The sequence below is a fragment of the Ursus americanus genome, chromosome 15, assembly GCF_024610735.1.
Source record: "Ursus americanus isolate L20-20 chromosome 15, mUrsAme1.1.p, whole genome shotgun sequence".
Classification (NCBI taxonomy): Eukaryota; Metazoa; Chordata; class Mammalia; order Carnivora; family Ursidae; genus Ursus; species Ursus americanus.
This window is the reverse complement of record NC_142141.1, coordinates 31,842,934-31,858,243: the sequence shown is the minus strand read 5'-3', so window position 1 is coordinate 31,858,243 and position 15,310 is coordinate 31,842,934. Positions and strand designations below refer to the sequence as shown.

Genomic DNA, 15,310 nt, shown 5'->3' with positions numbered 1-15,310 from the left:
GGCAAGAAGTCTCTAGTGCAAACAATCCTTCACATGATAAAATTTGTTATTTTCCTCAATAGGATTAAGCCCACTGAATCATTCTTCCTCGCCCAATGGCCAAAGTGTTACACTATAGTAGAAGGACTCCATCTAACTGGGTAGGAAATGGTCTTCTCATTCTGGCAGATTTACAAGACAACAGAAAATTTGAACCAATATTTCACTATAATACCGATATCAAAATTCTGATCTATTTATGGGTATAAGATCAGAGATCAGCTTCAAAGTGGGAAGGAAGAAGGAGCCAGGGATAATAGAAACAAGAATGGCCACAGGTAGCTAACTGTTGAGGCCATGGGGATTCATTATACCCTTCTTCATATTTGCGAATTTCTATATTGGGGGGGGGGAGCTGGTAAGGCTTGTCATTTATTAATCCCCAAGGACAGTGAAATATACATAGTGAAGTGACTATAAAATTTTCACCATGGTATACTGCGGCAGACTCTGGCTGTTATATCAAGCCTTCCAGCCAACCTTGATTGTAGTAGTTTCCAACTAATGCTCTACCACTATCACCTTTGATAGTTCCCAGTCTTTTAATTAATGGCTGGAGGCTGAACAGGGGAGTACTGCAAAAAGTATCAGATTATCAACCCTTAGACTTGCAATGCCTGGAATACTAACCAAAGCATTCTGAAATTTACTTAAGAGTTATGATCTAATAATAACTATATTATTGATGAAAGTTACTCTTTTCCAAAGGAGTCAAATGAGAAACCACAGGAAAAAATTATGACCATAATATAGAAGCATCTTATGAAGGGGTTAAGTTCTAAAGCCAGTGAGTGCATAAAGAAAAAATAAAATCACACGCAGTCCAAATTCCCCTTAAGAAAGCTCCATGTTGGATGAATACACAATCTTAGTAGAAAGGCTAATCCAGCTATTTGGTCCTATACTGTTGGTGCTGACCACAATTTTTTCAGCTGACCACCACTTAGAGGCCATGTTACACAGTTTTTAATATGTTTCCAGATACTCAAGTGATACTACTTACCATGACGAGCTGCATGTATTATCAGTGGCACTAAGGAAATAAGACCAACTGCAGGAAGAGCAGATTCCTGTGCCCCTATCATGCTCACAGTGTTTGCTGAGCAGAACAGGCGAACGGACAGATTCAATGTCTGAGCTCAAAACTGAATCCAAATTAAATGACTCCACTCTAGCGGCGCCTGGTTGGCTCAGCTGGTAGAGCAAGGGACTCTTGATCTCAGAGTCATGGGTTCGAGCCCTACATTGGCTACAGAGATTACTTAAAAATAAATCAAAAATTTTTAAAGTGACACTAAAAATAAATAAACATTGACAAAATTCAAATTTATTTGTCATAAACATTGCAGCTGCGTGATGGAGGATTAAATGAGTTAATGAGTAAACGCCCCTGGACCAGTGACTAGCACACAGTAAGGCATTAAGTAAGCAAATTTTTACATTTCTAGGAAAATACTAAAACATATTCCAATGCCATAGTTGTATTCTCATACCTAAAGGATCATACCTAAAAGCATCTAAAGAACACAATGATAAAAAGCTATGCTTCTTGGTATGTAGGATGATACTCTGATTAATAAGCTAATAGCCACCAATTGCATGTATAATATATGACAGACACTTTAAGAGCTCTGCAAGGCTGTCTCAATCCCAAAAAGCTTTGAAGCAAGCATTGCTGTTCCCTGTGCACAGATGGAAGAAATGAGCATAGAGCAGTTAAGTCACTTTGGTTATTCATTCAAAACCCTTTGTTGAGCACCTACTCAGTGCCAAATACTGTTCTAGGTGCTCGGTACAGTCTTGGCATGAATAAAGGAGACAAAGCCTTCCTCCAGTGGAGCTCATCTTCCATCACAAAAGACATCATTCAGATGTTAGGATATATTTACTATGAAAAAAAAATGGGCTAAAACTAATGTAACACTGTATGTTAACTATACTGGAATTAAAATTTTAAAAAATAAGAACAGAGGGACGCCTGGGTGGCTTAGTCGGTTAAGCGTCTGCCTTCGGCTCAAGTCATGATCCCAGGGTCCTGGGATCGAAGGTGCTGGGCTCTCTTCTCCCTCTCCCTCTGTGATCGCTCTCGCTCTGAAATAAATACAATCTTAAAAAAAAATAACAGAAAAAAATGGGAAGAATTCTGAAGAGTTAACATCTAATCTGAGAAAAAAAGAAAAAAAGAAAACCAAAAAACCTAGCCATACAAATATCTGAGGAGAGAGATTCTATGTAGTAGGCTCAAGAAGCATGTCGGCCCCAAGGAGATAGGTGCTTACTGGACACCCGAGAAAGAAAAGCCAGAACAGAGAAACTGAAGATGGGGTGACAGCTAACAAGATCAATAATGCAGATGGGGAAATTGTGTAGGGTCTTGGGGACTACAGGGAGACTGGCTTGAAAGCCAGTGGGAAAACCATCAGGCAAAGGCACAGCAGCTAGGGTATGAACGAGGAAGGACCATGCACTAACTTAAGTAATTTGTGCAGTCACACAGCTAGTTAGAAGAACTGAGCACAGAACAAACCCTGTACTTCTAACCTTTATGCTATACTCCCAAGTAACTGACAAAGGCCTATAACCCAACCTGTTCATTTGTACGAAAATACTCATTGCTAAAAGTCCATCTCACAATCTATCAAAGAACTGGTTAAATATACCACCTTATATCCACATAATGGCTCATACAGCCACCTGACAAGATATATTTGTATCAGTATAGAAATCACCAATATATTAAACGAAAAAAACACAGAACCATATTTTAGTACAGTTTAATTTTAAGAGATTTATAGACCACGAAAAGCTCTGGAAAGACAGACAAGGGATAAAAGTAGTTAGCTCTGGAGTAAATATATGCTCATACTATGAATACTGACCATTTTTTATAAAATTGCGAAACCAGTTAAGCATTATAAATGCATACATTAAATACACTTTAATAGGGGCAACTGGGTGGCTCAGTCATTAAGCATCTGCCTTCAGCTCAGGTCAGGATCCCAGAATCCCAGGATCGAGCCCCGCATTGGGTTTCCCGCTCAGCAGGAAGCCTGCTTCTCTCTCTCCCACTCCCCCTGCTTGTGTTTCCTCTCTCACTGTCAAATAAATAAAATCTTTAAAATAAATAAATAAATACACTTTAATATCAGCCACATACATGTGAGTTTTACAATTAAAAACAAGATTTTAATATGTAGTTTTACAGACTTGTAGTGTCCCTACTAATGACAGAGAAAAGCAGGAACCCTACAGGTCCCAGCTAAAGGTATTAATTTCTGGTTTCTATCAAATGTCATTCTTTTGTGTGGCAAAAATGCAGTCTGGAACACTGATTTCCAGTCTTTTCAGTAAGACCCAACTCTCTTTTAAGAAAATTTGAAGTCTGGGGCAGCCTATGTGGCTCAGTTGGTTAAGTATCAGACTCTTGATTTTGGCTCAGGTCATTATCTCAGGCTTATGAGATAGAGCCCCGTGCTGGGCTCCCTGCTCAGCGGGGCATCTGCTGGAGATTCTCTCTCCCTCTGCCCCTCCCCCTGCTCACACACGCACACATGTGCATGTTCTCTAAAATAAATCTTTAAAAAGATAAGAAAATCTGAAGTCTGAATAAAAAAGGAAAGTAGAGCTGCTCTGATTATAAGAATTACAGGGGATTGATTAAGGAGGTGCCTGGCTGGCTCAGTCAGTAGAGCAAGTGACTCAATCTCAGGGTGGTGAGTTCAAGCCCCACTTTGGGTGTAGAGATTACTAAAAATAAACAACTACAGGGGATTGATCAGAGCCGGTTGTTACAAGCAAAAAAGGAAGCACAGCATATTGTGCACAGATGAGAACTCAAACATGTTTATTTTTCTAGTATCAGATTTTTTTCAAGTACAAATTTTGTCAGTCTTCGAAGTGGAGTTAGATGGCTTGCAGGCTGAGGAATATTTAAAGTTTTACATATTTTTCTTACAATTCTAACAAAACATTAGGAGGGACATCAGATAGAAAATGTACTTTTCATGGAAGATACTCTGAATGCATGGCTAGAGACAAAACCCTAATCCAAAGCAGCAGAATAAAAGGAAACTGATCAGACACTTCATGCTGGAATAATCAAGACTACTTTAGTTAACTGGATTGAAGGGGGCAAGAGTGTGAAATAAATGTGAGTCAATATATCGTTTTTAGCCTGAGCAGCTAGAACATAAAAAAATAAGAAGAGGTTTGCAGAAGATAAATTCTTTTTTATACTTGAGTTTCAATGGGAGATCCTCATGAACAAGTCAAAACAAATGGAAACACAAGCCAGGAGTTCAAAGGGAGAATTAGATTTCAGATATCAGTAGACAGGTAGGCAATGGTCAGATTCTAGGCGATAGGTAGGATAACCGACGCAGGTAATGAAATGGAAAAAAGAGAACCCCAGGGACTACAGTCTGAGGGAAGAAGGAATGATCCGCAGGTTGGAAGGATGAAGTACCACCACAATGCCCAAAGGAAAAGTACAGAAAAGGTGTTCATAGAAGCAAATGCTACAAAATAATTTTACACGTTGAAATCTGAAAGAACAATGGTTGCAGTCCCAGGAGTGAAAGACTACGCACAGAGAGGAAAAAATTAGAATTAGTATCTTAACTATTCAGTTCTTATAAAGAGAAACTTCTAGAAGACTGAAAAGGTACCCTTTGCCCCTAGCACAGAACCTGACACACTGGGACTTGTTAAACTGCACAGATCATACTGTAGTTAAAGTCTACTAGGATGAGGGTTAAGAGGACAGTAGATTTTTCAAATCCAAAGAGCACCAGTAAAGGTCACAAAAAATAGTATCAATTCAATTAGGGGGATCAGTCAGCAGAGGTTTGAACAGTGAGAAGTAAATACTGACAGTGAATACTTTCACATTTTGGAGAACATCACTATGAAAGGCAGAAGACAAACAGGCAGTAACTTGAGGGGAACGTTCTTAGAAAAAAGCTGGGATTTTGTGTGTGTGTGTGCAGTGGGGGGATTTTTGTCTCTTAATAAATGCCATTTTTTTTAAAGACTTTATTTATTCATTTGACAGAGAGAGAGATCACAAGCAGAGGGAGCAGCAGCAGAAGTAGGCTCCCTGCAGAGCAGGGAGACTGATGTGGGGCTCAATCCCAGGACCCTGGGATCATGACCTGAGCTGAAGGCAGACGCTTAACTGACTGAGCCACCCAGCCGCCCCTTAATAAATGCTTTATGAATTCCTGTGCAGAATTTTTGGTTCTTGTAAGTGAGCTGTGATTAAATATTCAAGATGTAATGGTTTATCATCAGAGCAGAAGCAATGGGCAGGAGTAGATATAGCAACTCCCTGGTAAGAAGCCACGGAAAGCGAGAAATTCTAGCAGTGGGATTAGAGGAAGGACCCTAAGATAAAAGGGTTCAGAATTTTGGAAGGGTGAAGAAAGCATAACAAAAGACTATCAAAGGTTTTTTAGAAAAAAGCATGAATTCTTGCGGCGCCTGGTGGCACAGTTAGTTAAGCGGCCAACTCTTGGTTTCAGCTCGGGTCATCATCTCTAGGTGGTGAGGTTGAGCCCTGCCTTGGGCTCTGCCCTCAGTGCGGAGTCTACTTGGAACTCTCTCACCCTCTGCCCCTCCACCCAATACTCACTCTCACTAGCTCTCTCGAATAAATCTTTAAAAAAAAGCACAAACTCTTGCGAACAGATCCAGCTCAAAGATACCCAGACTTTCTTGCATATAAAAGCAAACTCAGGCATTTTTGTCCATTTTGTTTACTGCTGTATCCCCAGTGCTTGACTCATGGTAAGTATCCAACTACCTGTTAAATGAGTGAATATAGCCAACTTTGGATTACGGCTACAAGGAAAAGTCTCCCTCATGACAAGACCTTATCCTAAGAGTCAAGGAAAAAACAAGGATATTGCTATTCTGTGACTACGTGGACAGACAAAAATGCTTAGCATTGACAGAGAGTAAAAGGTAAATGAGTAAGACTAGAGAATGTACTACAGCAGGGGTAGCAAGGTTGAATGATTACAGAATCAAGGTGGATTACAAACAAATGAGACAAGCCAGTGAGCAATTAGAGCTCACACACTCCATCTAAGGGGGCTGCCTCCATTCAGCTCCAGACAACTTTGCTCTATCAAAGTAACAGTCTGGGGTGCCTGGGTGTCTTAGTCAGTTAAGCATCTGACTTGCTTTCAGCTCAGGTCGTGACCTCAGGGTGGTGAGACAGAGCCCTGCCTTAGGCTCCATGCTCAGCGCAGAGTCAGCTTGAGATTCTCTCTCCCTCTTCCTGTGTCCCTCCCCTGGCTCAGGCTCCTCTTCTTTCTCAATAAGTAAATAAAGTAGTAGCCTGGTACAACCACATATTAGGATTTAGGATTTCAAGAGAAACCAGAAAACACAGATTTACAACATCTATTTAAGTGTTGGTAGCTTATTAAAAGCACCCTCCCCCCAAAAAAACCCACCAGGGCCAAAGAAGATACACTTGTAGGTCACACATGAGCCGTGGACTCCCAGTCTGCAATCTGCTCTGGCAGACTGAACATAGAAGCAGCTGTCTAATTGAGGATATCAAGGAATGCCTAACAGAGGACAGCGGCTCAAAGTAAGTGAACACTGCTCTGGAGCCCAGGAGTCACTTGAACTATGTAGAACTATGTAAACTAGCTGGTACAGAACTCTGAAAAAAATTGCATCCCTCCTATCACAAAATGGCCCAAGTGAACAGGGAGACAAACAGAAAAGTTTTGTGGCTGTTTGAAAGTAAGTACTCTTTACTAGTTTATTCAACTACTCACAGCTCTCTAATCATTCCTTTCCTGAACCAAATACAACTTTTTTGCAAGAACCCAAGCTGTCCTCACTTCTACTCTACATGACTGACAGCCCTTTTCACCCCAGATCAACTGCTCTTCCTGCTTGCCTATACTTTCCCCTTCCCAGCCCCAAAGCTTTTTCCTACCACAGTCTAAGACGCATGGAATTTCTGAAACATGAAACAGTTTTTCCATTCCTTTCCTACCAAAAAATGGAAGGAAAGAACTGGCCCCCACTCCCCAGGGAAGTAACAAAACGGGTGTACCACCGTTAATTAACAAGTAAATACAAATTAAAAGCAGAAGTAGATATCACCCACCAAAATGGCTAAACTTAACAGAAAATTCCAAATGCTGACAAGGAAGCAGAGCAATTGGGAATCACACACTACTCAGAGTGTGCACTAAACAGTCTCTTTGGAAAACTATTTGGCAGTCTCTATTAAAGTTGACTACCAGGGCATCTTGACTTCAAGCCCCACATTAGGTATAGAGATTATTTAAAAGTAAAATCTTTGGTGGGGCGGGGGGAGAAGAGTTGGCTACCCCATGTCCTTGTAATTCCATCCTAGGTACGTCCCCAATAGAAACAAGGGCAAATATCCACCAAGACATGGATAAACAGTCTAGCAGCCCTATTCACAAAAGCCCCAAAGTGGAAACTACTCAAATGTTTATCAAGAGACAAAGCAGAAGACAAAAAAAAAAAAAAAAGACAAATGGGACTGTGGGATATTCACACAATGGAATGCTAGGAGAATAAGTTACCTTCAACTATGAGCTACAACATGGATTAATTTAAATGTTGAATAAAAGCGTGAAACAAAGATATTCGGTAGGACTCCAATTATACAAACTTTGAAAACAGGCAAAACGTTAAGTCAAAATAGTAATTAACCTAGGAGAGCAGTAATGATTAAAAGGGGCTGGAAGTAGTTCTGGGAATGTAGATGATATTTCTTGATTTGGATGCTGGCTGCCTGAGTGTTCATTTCATGAAACTTTGAGCTAACCTTTATGTACACTATTCTGTGTTAAAGATCAATAAAACTAAGAAATTAGGAAACATAAGACTTCTGCTAAAGTGTCACCATTTCCTTAACCCTCTAATGGTTCCTGCCCCACTTATATACAATTAATTGCTATGCATTTACCCGGGACATATTTCTTTCTATATATCCCAATTGTGCTTTGTATTTTCTCCCACTTAAGAAAAATGTCATCAATTTTTTTAAGTTCTTAAATTGACAAAGATGAATCTGAAAGTTTAAAAGTTCTTCGGACCAGTGTAAACACTTTATCAAAACCCCTTACGTTTCTTCGTAACAGTAGTTAATTAGAACCAGAAACACTTCTGTTTTAACAGAGCCCAGATGTGTAACATTCAAAAGCCTACCTCAAATTAGTCTGCAGCAAAACCATGGTTTAATTTACCCTAAAACTACCAATCAGCTATCTTGCTAAAATCAAATTTAAAAATCACCTTTGCCAGGCCATTATTCTACAGATTGTCCATTAAGTCTGAACACAAACTTTAGTTTTATATATTGAAAGTGCCCTCAACTATACTCTGTATTAGCCTAGAAATACTCTATAGATACTGGGAATACAGCAGTAAAAAGAGACAAGGTCTACTCTCAATTTACATTCTGATATTCAGAATGTACAGAACATGATAACTACAAAATATATTCCTGAATCAGTTTTGTCTCATGAGTTCAAAGAATTCGTAATAAAATGTTTTTATGTGTAGTAGAAAGCACCAGCATACTGACTGATGAAATACATTAATAACCACATTATCCCAGTAATACTAACTCAGAATTGTAGTAAAAAAGCCTACTTACTGTATAATTAGAAGAATAACCTGATGGGTAAAATTCAGGAGCATTCGCAGACAGCTTAGACATTAATACAGGAGCCACAACCACCTGGGGTTTAGCCATTGCTGACTCCAAGTTCTGCTGTGGGATATTATCCTGTGAACTAGGTGGAGCTCTCAGGGGCCTCGTTTGTTCTGAGAAAGGAAAAACGAGGGGTTAGACGCATTCATTCCTTTGTATAGCAACTTATTATCTACTGAGAAACCAAATGAGAAGGGCTGGTTTTTAAGAGTTAAACAAGAACGGTCACGAATTTTAAGGTTAACGCCAGGATATATACAGAGAGCCTGCAAAAAGGAACAATAGACTTGCTTTAGCTCATTTATGGCCATACCTGCCTCCTAAATAAATGCTTGAGGGCTTGCTTTTCTTATTTTCTTTCTTAAGGAGTCGGTTAAAAAGAGGTGGTTGCTCGCCTAAGGTCTCCCTTTCCAGGGCTGGGAGGGGAGGCGATTTTTACTTCCTCCCCGGACGGCAGAACTCGGAGACCGCGCACGGGGCCCCTCCCCCAGCCGGGGCGCACAAAGGATTCCTGCAGCCACCTTCCAAACCCCGTTCCGGGCCCGTCCCCACCCCGTTAACAACCGGGCCCCTAAGGGGAATGCTTTCGGGGAACGGGGGTGGGGGAGAGAGGAAACAGCGCGCCGCCTTCGGCGCGCGCGGAGGGCCGTGGGGAAGCGTTGGCCCAGGAGGACGGGGTCCCCTAGAGCGGCTCCGTACCTGGGAGCGCCCCGGGCCGGGGAGGCCTCTGGGGGCCGGCGGGGACCTCGCACTGGGCCCCTGGCGGCGGGGCCGTCCTGGGCTGGCGCAGCGGCGGCGGCTGCAGGAAGCCCGGGGCTTTGGGCTGCGGCGGCGGCTGGTGCCGCGGCCGCTCAGCAGGCCCCGCTCCGTTCGGGAAACCGCCGCCCTCAGGCCCGCCCCCTCCGCGGCCCAGGCCCCGGCTCCGGCCCCGACCAGCACCTGGGGCCCGATCGAAACCGTCCGACATGCTCCTCCTCCTCCTCCGCCGGGGGCCGCTGCCGCTGCGCTCGGGAGAGGACGCGGGGGGGGGGGGGCGGGGGGAGGCGCCGCGGGCCGGCTCTCGCCGCCGCGCTCACTCGGCCCTCATGGAGGAGGAGGGCGGCGGGTCCCTGCTTGGCTCCTCAGCGCTTCGGGCGGAGCGGACCGCAGCTGGAGCACCCGCCGAACCCGCCGCTCCAGAGCGCCCGCCCCCCGCGGCTGCCCTCGGCTTTTCGATTCTCCCCAAAACCCTGCTCCCCCGCCTTCGGCGCGGCGGGGGCGAAGGCGGGTCACAGCGGCCCCCCGCGGCCCGGAGGCCCCGGGCGCGCCCGCCGCGTCTGTCCCAGTTCGCGGCCGGCTGGGAGCCGCGGCCCAGCAGGCCGCCCCGGGAGCGGCGTCCCGACCACCAGACAGCCCTGCTTGCCGTGGGGGCCGGGCGGGAGCATCTCGTTCCCCGCGGCCGTGCGGAGGTCAGAGAGGGGCGCTTACCCCAGGCGGGCCCGACCTACGCGGTGGTTCTCAGGAGAGAAGTGCGAGACTGACGGTTGATGCCAGGAAAATAAAAATACGGGGGGAGGGGGCGTGGAGGCAGCGCCAGGGTTCGCGGACGCGCACCTCCGTGGGCGCGCAGGTGTGTTCAATGACCCGGTGCCCGCCCGCGGGAGGACTGGTCCGGAAGGAGGGCTCCGGGGAAGCTCTGCCACCTGCCTGGTTGGCCGCGGCGAGGGGAAGGAGGAACGCAGTCAAAATGCACTCCCCTCGCCCCCGCCCCTTTCAGTTCACAGCAGGTATTTACCCTAGTAGGTCGTACCTACGGTGCCCAGGCTTCAGTCTTCTCCCTTTCCTCCTCGCGTCCAGAGATGTTCAGAAAATGCACTACCTTTCAATGAAATTCCCCTCTTTTTCGTCGTCTACGAGTTCTGTCCAATAAAAATATAGTGTGAGCACAAATGCAAGCTGCTTATGTAATTACACATTTTCTAGAAGCCACATTAACGAGTAAAAAGAAACAGGTGAAATTATTTTAATGACTTATTTTACTCACCCCAATTTATCCAAAATGGTACCATTTCAACATATAACTAATACAAAAATATTGATAAGATGTTTTCTCTTTTTTGGTACTAATCAAAATCCACTCTGTATTTTACACTTTCAGCATGGCTTCGTTGGAATTCGGCACATTTCAAGTGCTCAAAAGGCACATGTGGCTAGTGGCTACTGCATTGCACAACAGAGTTCTAGGCGTTATTTATGTGGAAATTATTGTTTTTGTCAGGAGTGACAGTGATGAAGCCAAATATGAATATAAATATAAAAGTGAGAAGGCGAAAAAAAAAATCCATTTCTTTACGGTTATATCGAAACAGCCTCACGAACTCCGGTTGTGGCCCTTTATATTAAGCCGGGCTTAAAATGTTTTTCAATCTTGTCATCTTGAGAATCATTTCAATTAGGAACAAAACTCTTGTTAACCATTTTCTCTTCGTGCTAATAAAAAAAGCATTAACATCTTTACCTAAATGAGTGAGAAGAATGGCTTTAACGAGGGCAATCATAAATAAATGATTCATGCTGTTGATCGTTGACAAAAATAACGAAGTCAGGGAAGGGAGCCAACAAAAAGTATGGTTCCTTGGTGTAGAGAAAGAACGTAGGATTCCAAGTGGGCCAGAGCTTGATTTCGCTCCTGGTCTTGACCCTGAAGGCCTTTGTGATCCTGGGTAAGCTAAGGATTTAGCTTCTCTGAGCCTCATTTTCCTCATCTTTAAAATAATGAGTATGTTGTAGCACTTGGCATATATTACAAAGACAAGATTACAGTGTAGAAATTAGATGAGGTGATACTCAGCACATTAAAATCCATTCTTTTATGTAGTGGTCAGTCACTTCTTACAGGGACTTTTCTCTTCAATAGGGAAGACAAACTATACTTAGACACAGTGAGAGTAAGTTATCCTGATGTTTCACTGAAGTAGATGCCCTCACCCCGTCCCAGGCTTTCGTTTGCATTGATCACCCTTTTGTTCTCCTTAGAACTTTGATGATGAGTAGCACTTTTTTTTTTTTTAACACCTGAGACGTTCTTATTTGAGAATAAGTCTACTCCACATCCGTGGTGACATCAGGGTATTTTTATAGCTACCTTTTGTTAGATAAGGTTGTTAATTGAGATGTTATCCTTTGCCTTCTCCCAATTTACCGTTATGTAACTTTAGCTCTATTCTTATGAGATGTAAAAGGTGGCCTCAGAGATAACAAGGATGGACTTAGCTTCATTATAATAACACTAGCTAATATTTAGTAAGTGCCAGCCACTGTTTCAAGAGCTTTACTTTATCATTTTATTTAATCCTTACATCCTTACATTGGGCATTCCAGTTATCCTCATTTTACAGAAAAGGTGCCGAAATATTGCAAGGACTATATCCATCTGGGGGCTGTTATAGAGCTAAGTGGAGGTGGTTGGTATTGCAAAATGCCAAGAGGCCAGGGACACCTGTCTGGCTCAGTTGGTAGAGCATGCAACTCCTTTTTTTTTTTTTTTTTTTTTTAGGAGAGGGAGAGGCAGAGAAAGAGAGAGGAGGGGAAGAGGGAGAGAGAGAATCTTAAGCTGGCTTGAGACACCCAGGCGCCTCATTAGAGTATGCAACTCTTAATCTTGGGGTTGTGAATTGGAGCCCTACATGGGGGGGGGGGTAAGATTCCTTTAAAAAAATGCCAGGAGGTCACACACATACAAACATAAGTACCATATAGGACTCTCTGGAGAGAATCATCAAAAAGATCCTTCTCTACATTTATGCCTTTCTTATTGATTTATGAGGGTAGGGCTAAATTTGGAGAGTTGGAAAATATGTTATAATATGGGAAAAGGATGTACTGTAAACCATGGAAAGGATTTGTTTCCTTAAACTGGGTTTGAAAGATGTTTTCCAGGAAGACTTATCCAAGCTGTCTAGTCTTAGATGCCTCCCTTATGATAATTGTACCTTGGAAAAACTGTGTCTTGGCACTAAGCATGCTAGAGTGTTTGGTCTGTTTCATACTTGGTCTATTCTCTATCCTCTTCATTAAACTACTTCTGAAGTCAGAGGACAACTTTTTTTTTTTTTTTTAAGTAACCTGTACACCTGTAGTGGGTCTTGAAATCACAACCCCAAGATCAAGACTTGCATGCCCTACTCACTGAGCCAGCCAGGCACCCCAACCAGAGGACCCCTTTTCATCTCTACACCCTTAGATCTTAGCCCAGTACTTGGTACACAATAGGCTTTTAAGGGTGATAGGAATCACCTGCAAAAGTGCTTTTCCTTGGGTCACTAGTATAGTGATGATAAAAAAAGACTGGTTTTCTTTTATAGTTTTTGAAAGATTTAAATTAAAAGAAGATTATTTAAAAAAAGAAGAAGATTGGTTTTCATAAACCTAGCAGAACTTAATGGTTTCAAGATCATCATTGGACCAGCCTTTCAAATGCAGCTAATAGGAGAAAGTTGTCATAAATATGGGGGAGAAAATATTTACAAGCCATACACTGACAAAAGACTTGTATCTAGGGGCCCCTGGGTGTCTCAATTGGTTGGGCATCTGCTTTCAGCTCAGGTCATGTTTTCAGGGATCCTGGGAACTGAGCCTCGGCAGGGAGTCTGCTTCTCCCTCTGCCCCTCCCCCCACCCTGCTCATGCTCTCTCAAATAAACAAAATCTTAAAAAAAAGAAAAAAAAAGACTTGTATCTAGAATATATGAAGAACTCTCAAAATCCAACTGTCAAAAAATAATCCAGTTTGGAAATGGGCAAAATATATGAATAAACATTTCACTGAAGAGAATGTACAGATGGCATTTAAGCCCATGGGGGAAAAATGTTTGATATCATTAGCTATCATGTAAATGAAAAAACCCCAATGAGATTCCACTACCTACTTATCACAATGGTTAAAGTGGAAAATAGTGACAACACTAAATGCTTGCAAGAATGTAGAGAAACTAGAAACTGAGTCACTCATACACTGCTGGCGGGAATGTAAAATGGTATAAGCATTCTAGAAACTATTTTCTGGCAGTTTCCTTAAAAATTATATGTATAACTACTATACAACCCAGAAATTGCACTCCTGGGCATTTGTGATGGTTAACTTTATGTGTCAATTTGACTGGTCCATGGGATGCCCAGATATCTGGTTAAACATTATTTCTGGGCGTGTCTGTAAGGGTGCTCCTGAAAGAGATTAGCATTCAAATCAGTAGAATGAGTAAATCAGATGGCTCTCCCCAAAGTGTCATCTTATCCATTGAAGGCTTAAGGAGAGCAAAAAGGAGAAGGAAGGGAGAATTCCATCTCCCCCTCTGATTGCTTGGGCTAGGACATTGGTCTTCTGGCCTTGGACTGAGACTTACACCATTGGTGCTCTGGTTTTCAGGCCTTCAGACTTGGATTGGAACTATACCACTAGCTTTCCTAGGTCCCCAGCTTGCTAACAGCAAATCATGGGTCGTTTCAGTCTTCATAATCATGTGAGACAAATCTGAGGATTGGTTTTGAATATTACCATATCATGGAATTTACCTGCTAGTAGGTTTTAGATTTGCTTGAGGTCTGTCACCCTTTCTTTTCTATTTCCCTCTTGGAATGGGAATATCTGTCTTATGCCTGTCCCACCATTGAATTTTGGAAACACAAAACTGGTTTCATAGCTTCACAGCTGGAGAGGAATTTTGCCTCAGGATGAGTGGTACCTTGAATCTCATCCATATCTGATTTAATATTTATTTATTTGTTTGTTTATTAGGTTCTACACCCAGTGCAGAGCCCAATGTGGGGCTTGAACTCATGACTTGAACTCAAGACCTGAGCTGAGATCAAGAGTTGTACACTCAACCAACTGAGTCACCCAGGGGTCCCTAGATGATATTTAGATGAAATTTTGGACTTTAGATTTTAGACATAGTGCTGGAATGAGTTAAGATTTTGGGGGTTCTTGGAATGGAATGAATATATCTTGCATGTCGGAAGGGCTTGAATTTTTTAAGAAGGGCAGAATGCTATGAATGTTTGTGTCTCCTCCAACTTTATATGTGAAAGCTGTAATCCCCATTATGATGATATTTGGAAGTAATTAAGTTTAGATGAGGTCATGAGGATAGAGCCTCCATAATGGGCCTCTTATGCCTATAAGAAAACGAAGAGACCAGAGACTTTTCTCTTTGCACTATGTGAGGAAGAAGATGGTCATCTGCAAACCAGGAAGAGGGCTCTCACCTAAACCTGACCATGCTGGCACCTGATCTTGGACTTCCCAGCCTCCAAAACTGTGAGAAATAAATTTGTTCTTTAATCCACCCAGTCTGTGGTGTTACTTTAAAACAGCTCCAACTAAGCATTTACCCCCAAAGAAATGAAGATTTATGTTTACACAAAATCCTGTACCCAAATTTTAATCACAGCTTCATTCATGCTATTCCCAAACTGGAAACAACCTACATGTTCTTTAATGGATAAATGGTTAAACTGTGGTGCATAGAATACTACTCAGCAAGAAGAAGGACAACTCCTGAGACACACAACTTTGACA

General features: G+C 42.6%; 1 protein-coding gene across 3 annotated transcripts in view; it reads right to left on the bottom strand.

Annotated features, from left to right (window-relative positions):
- The window catches only part of PAIP1 (poly(A) binding protein interacting protein 1), a 29,432-nt gene extending 19,037 nt beyond the window's left edge, over positions 1-10,395 (bottom strand). The window contains exons 1-2 of one of the 3 annotated variants that reach the window (XM_045787392.2): positions 10,223-10,395; positions 8,699-8,868 (exon numbers count right to left, since the gene is read on the bottom strand). In XM_045787392.2, coding sequence (XP_045643348.1) covers positions 8,699-8,797 — 99 coding nt within the window. In that variant the 5' untranslated portion in view covers positions 8,798-8,868; positions 10,223-10,395. Of the gene's footprint in view, positions 1-8,698; positions 8,869-9,454; positions 9,981-10,222 lie in introns of those variants that run through there. The other 2 variants (XM_045787390.2, XM_045787391.2) reach the window with 2 other exon arrangements.
- Positions 10,396-15,310: the final 4,915 nt, after the last annotated feature.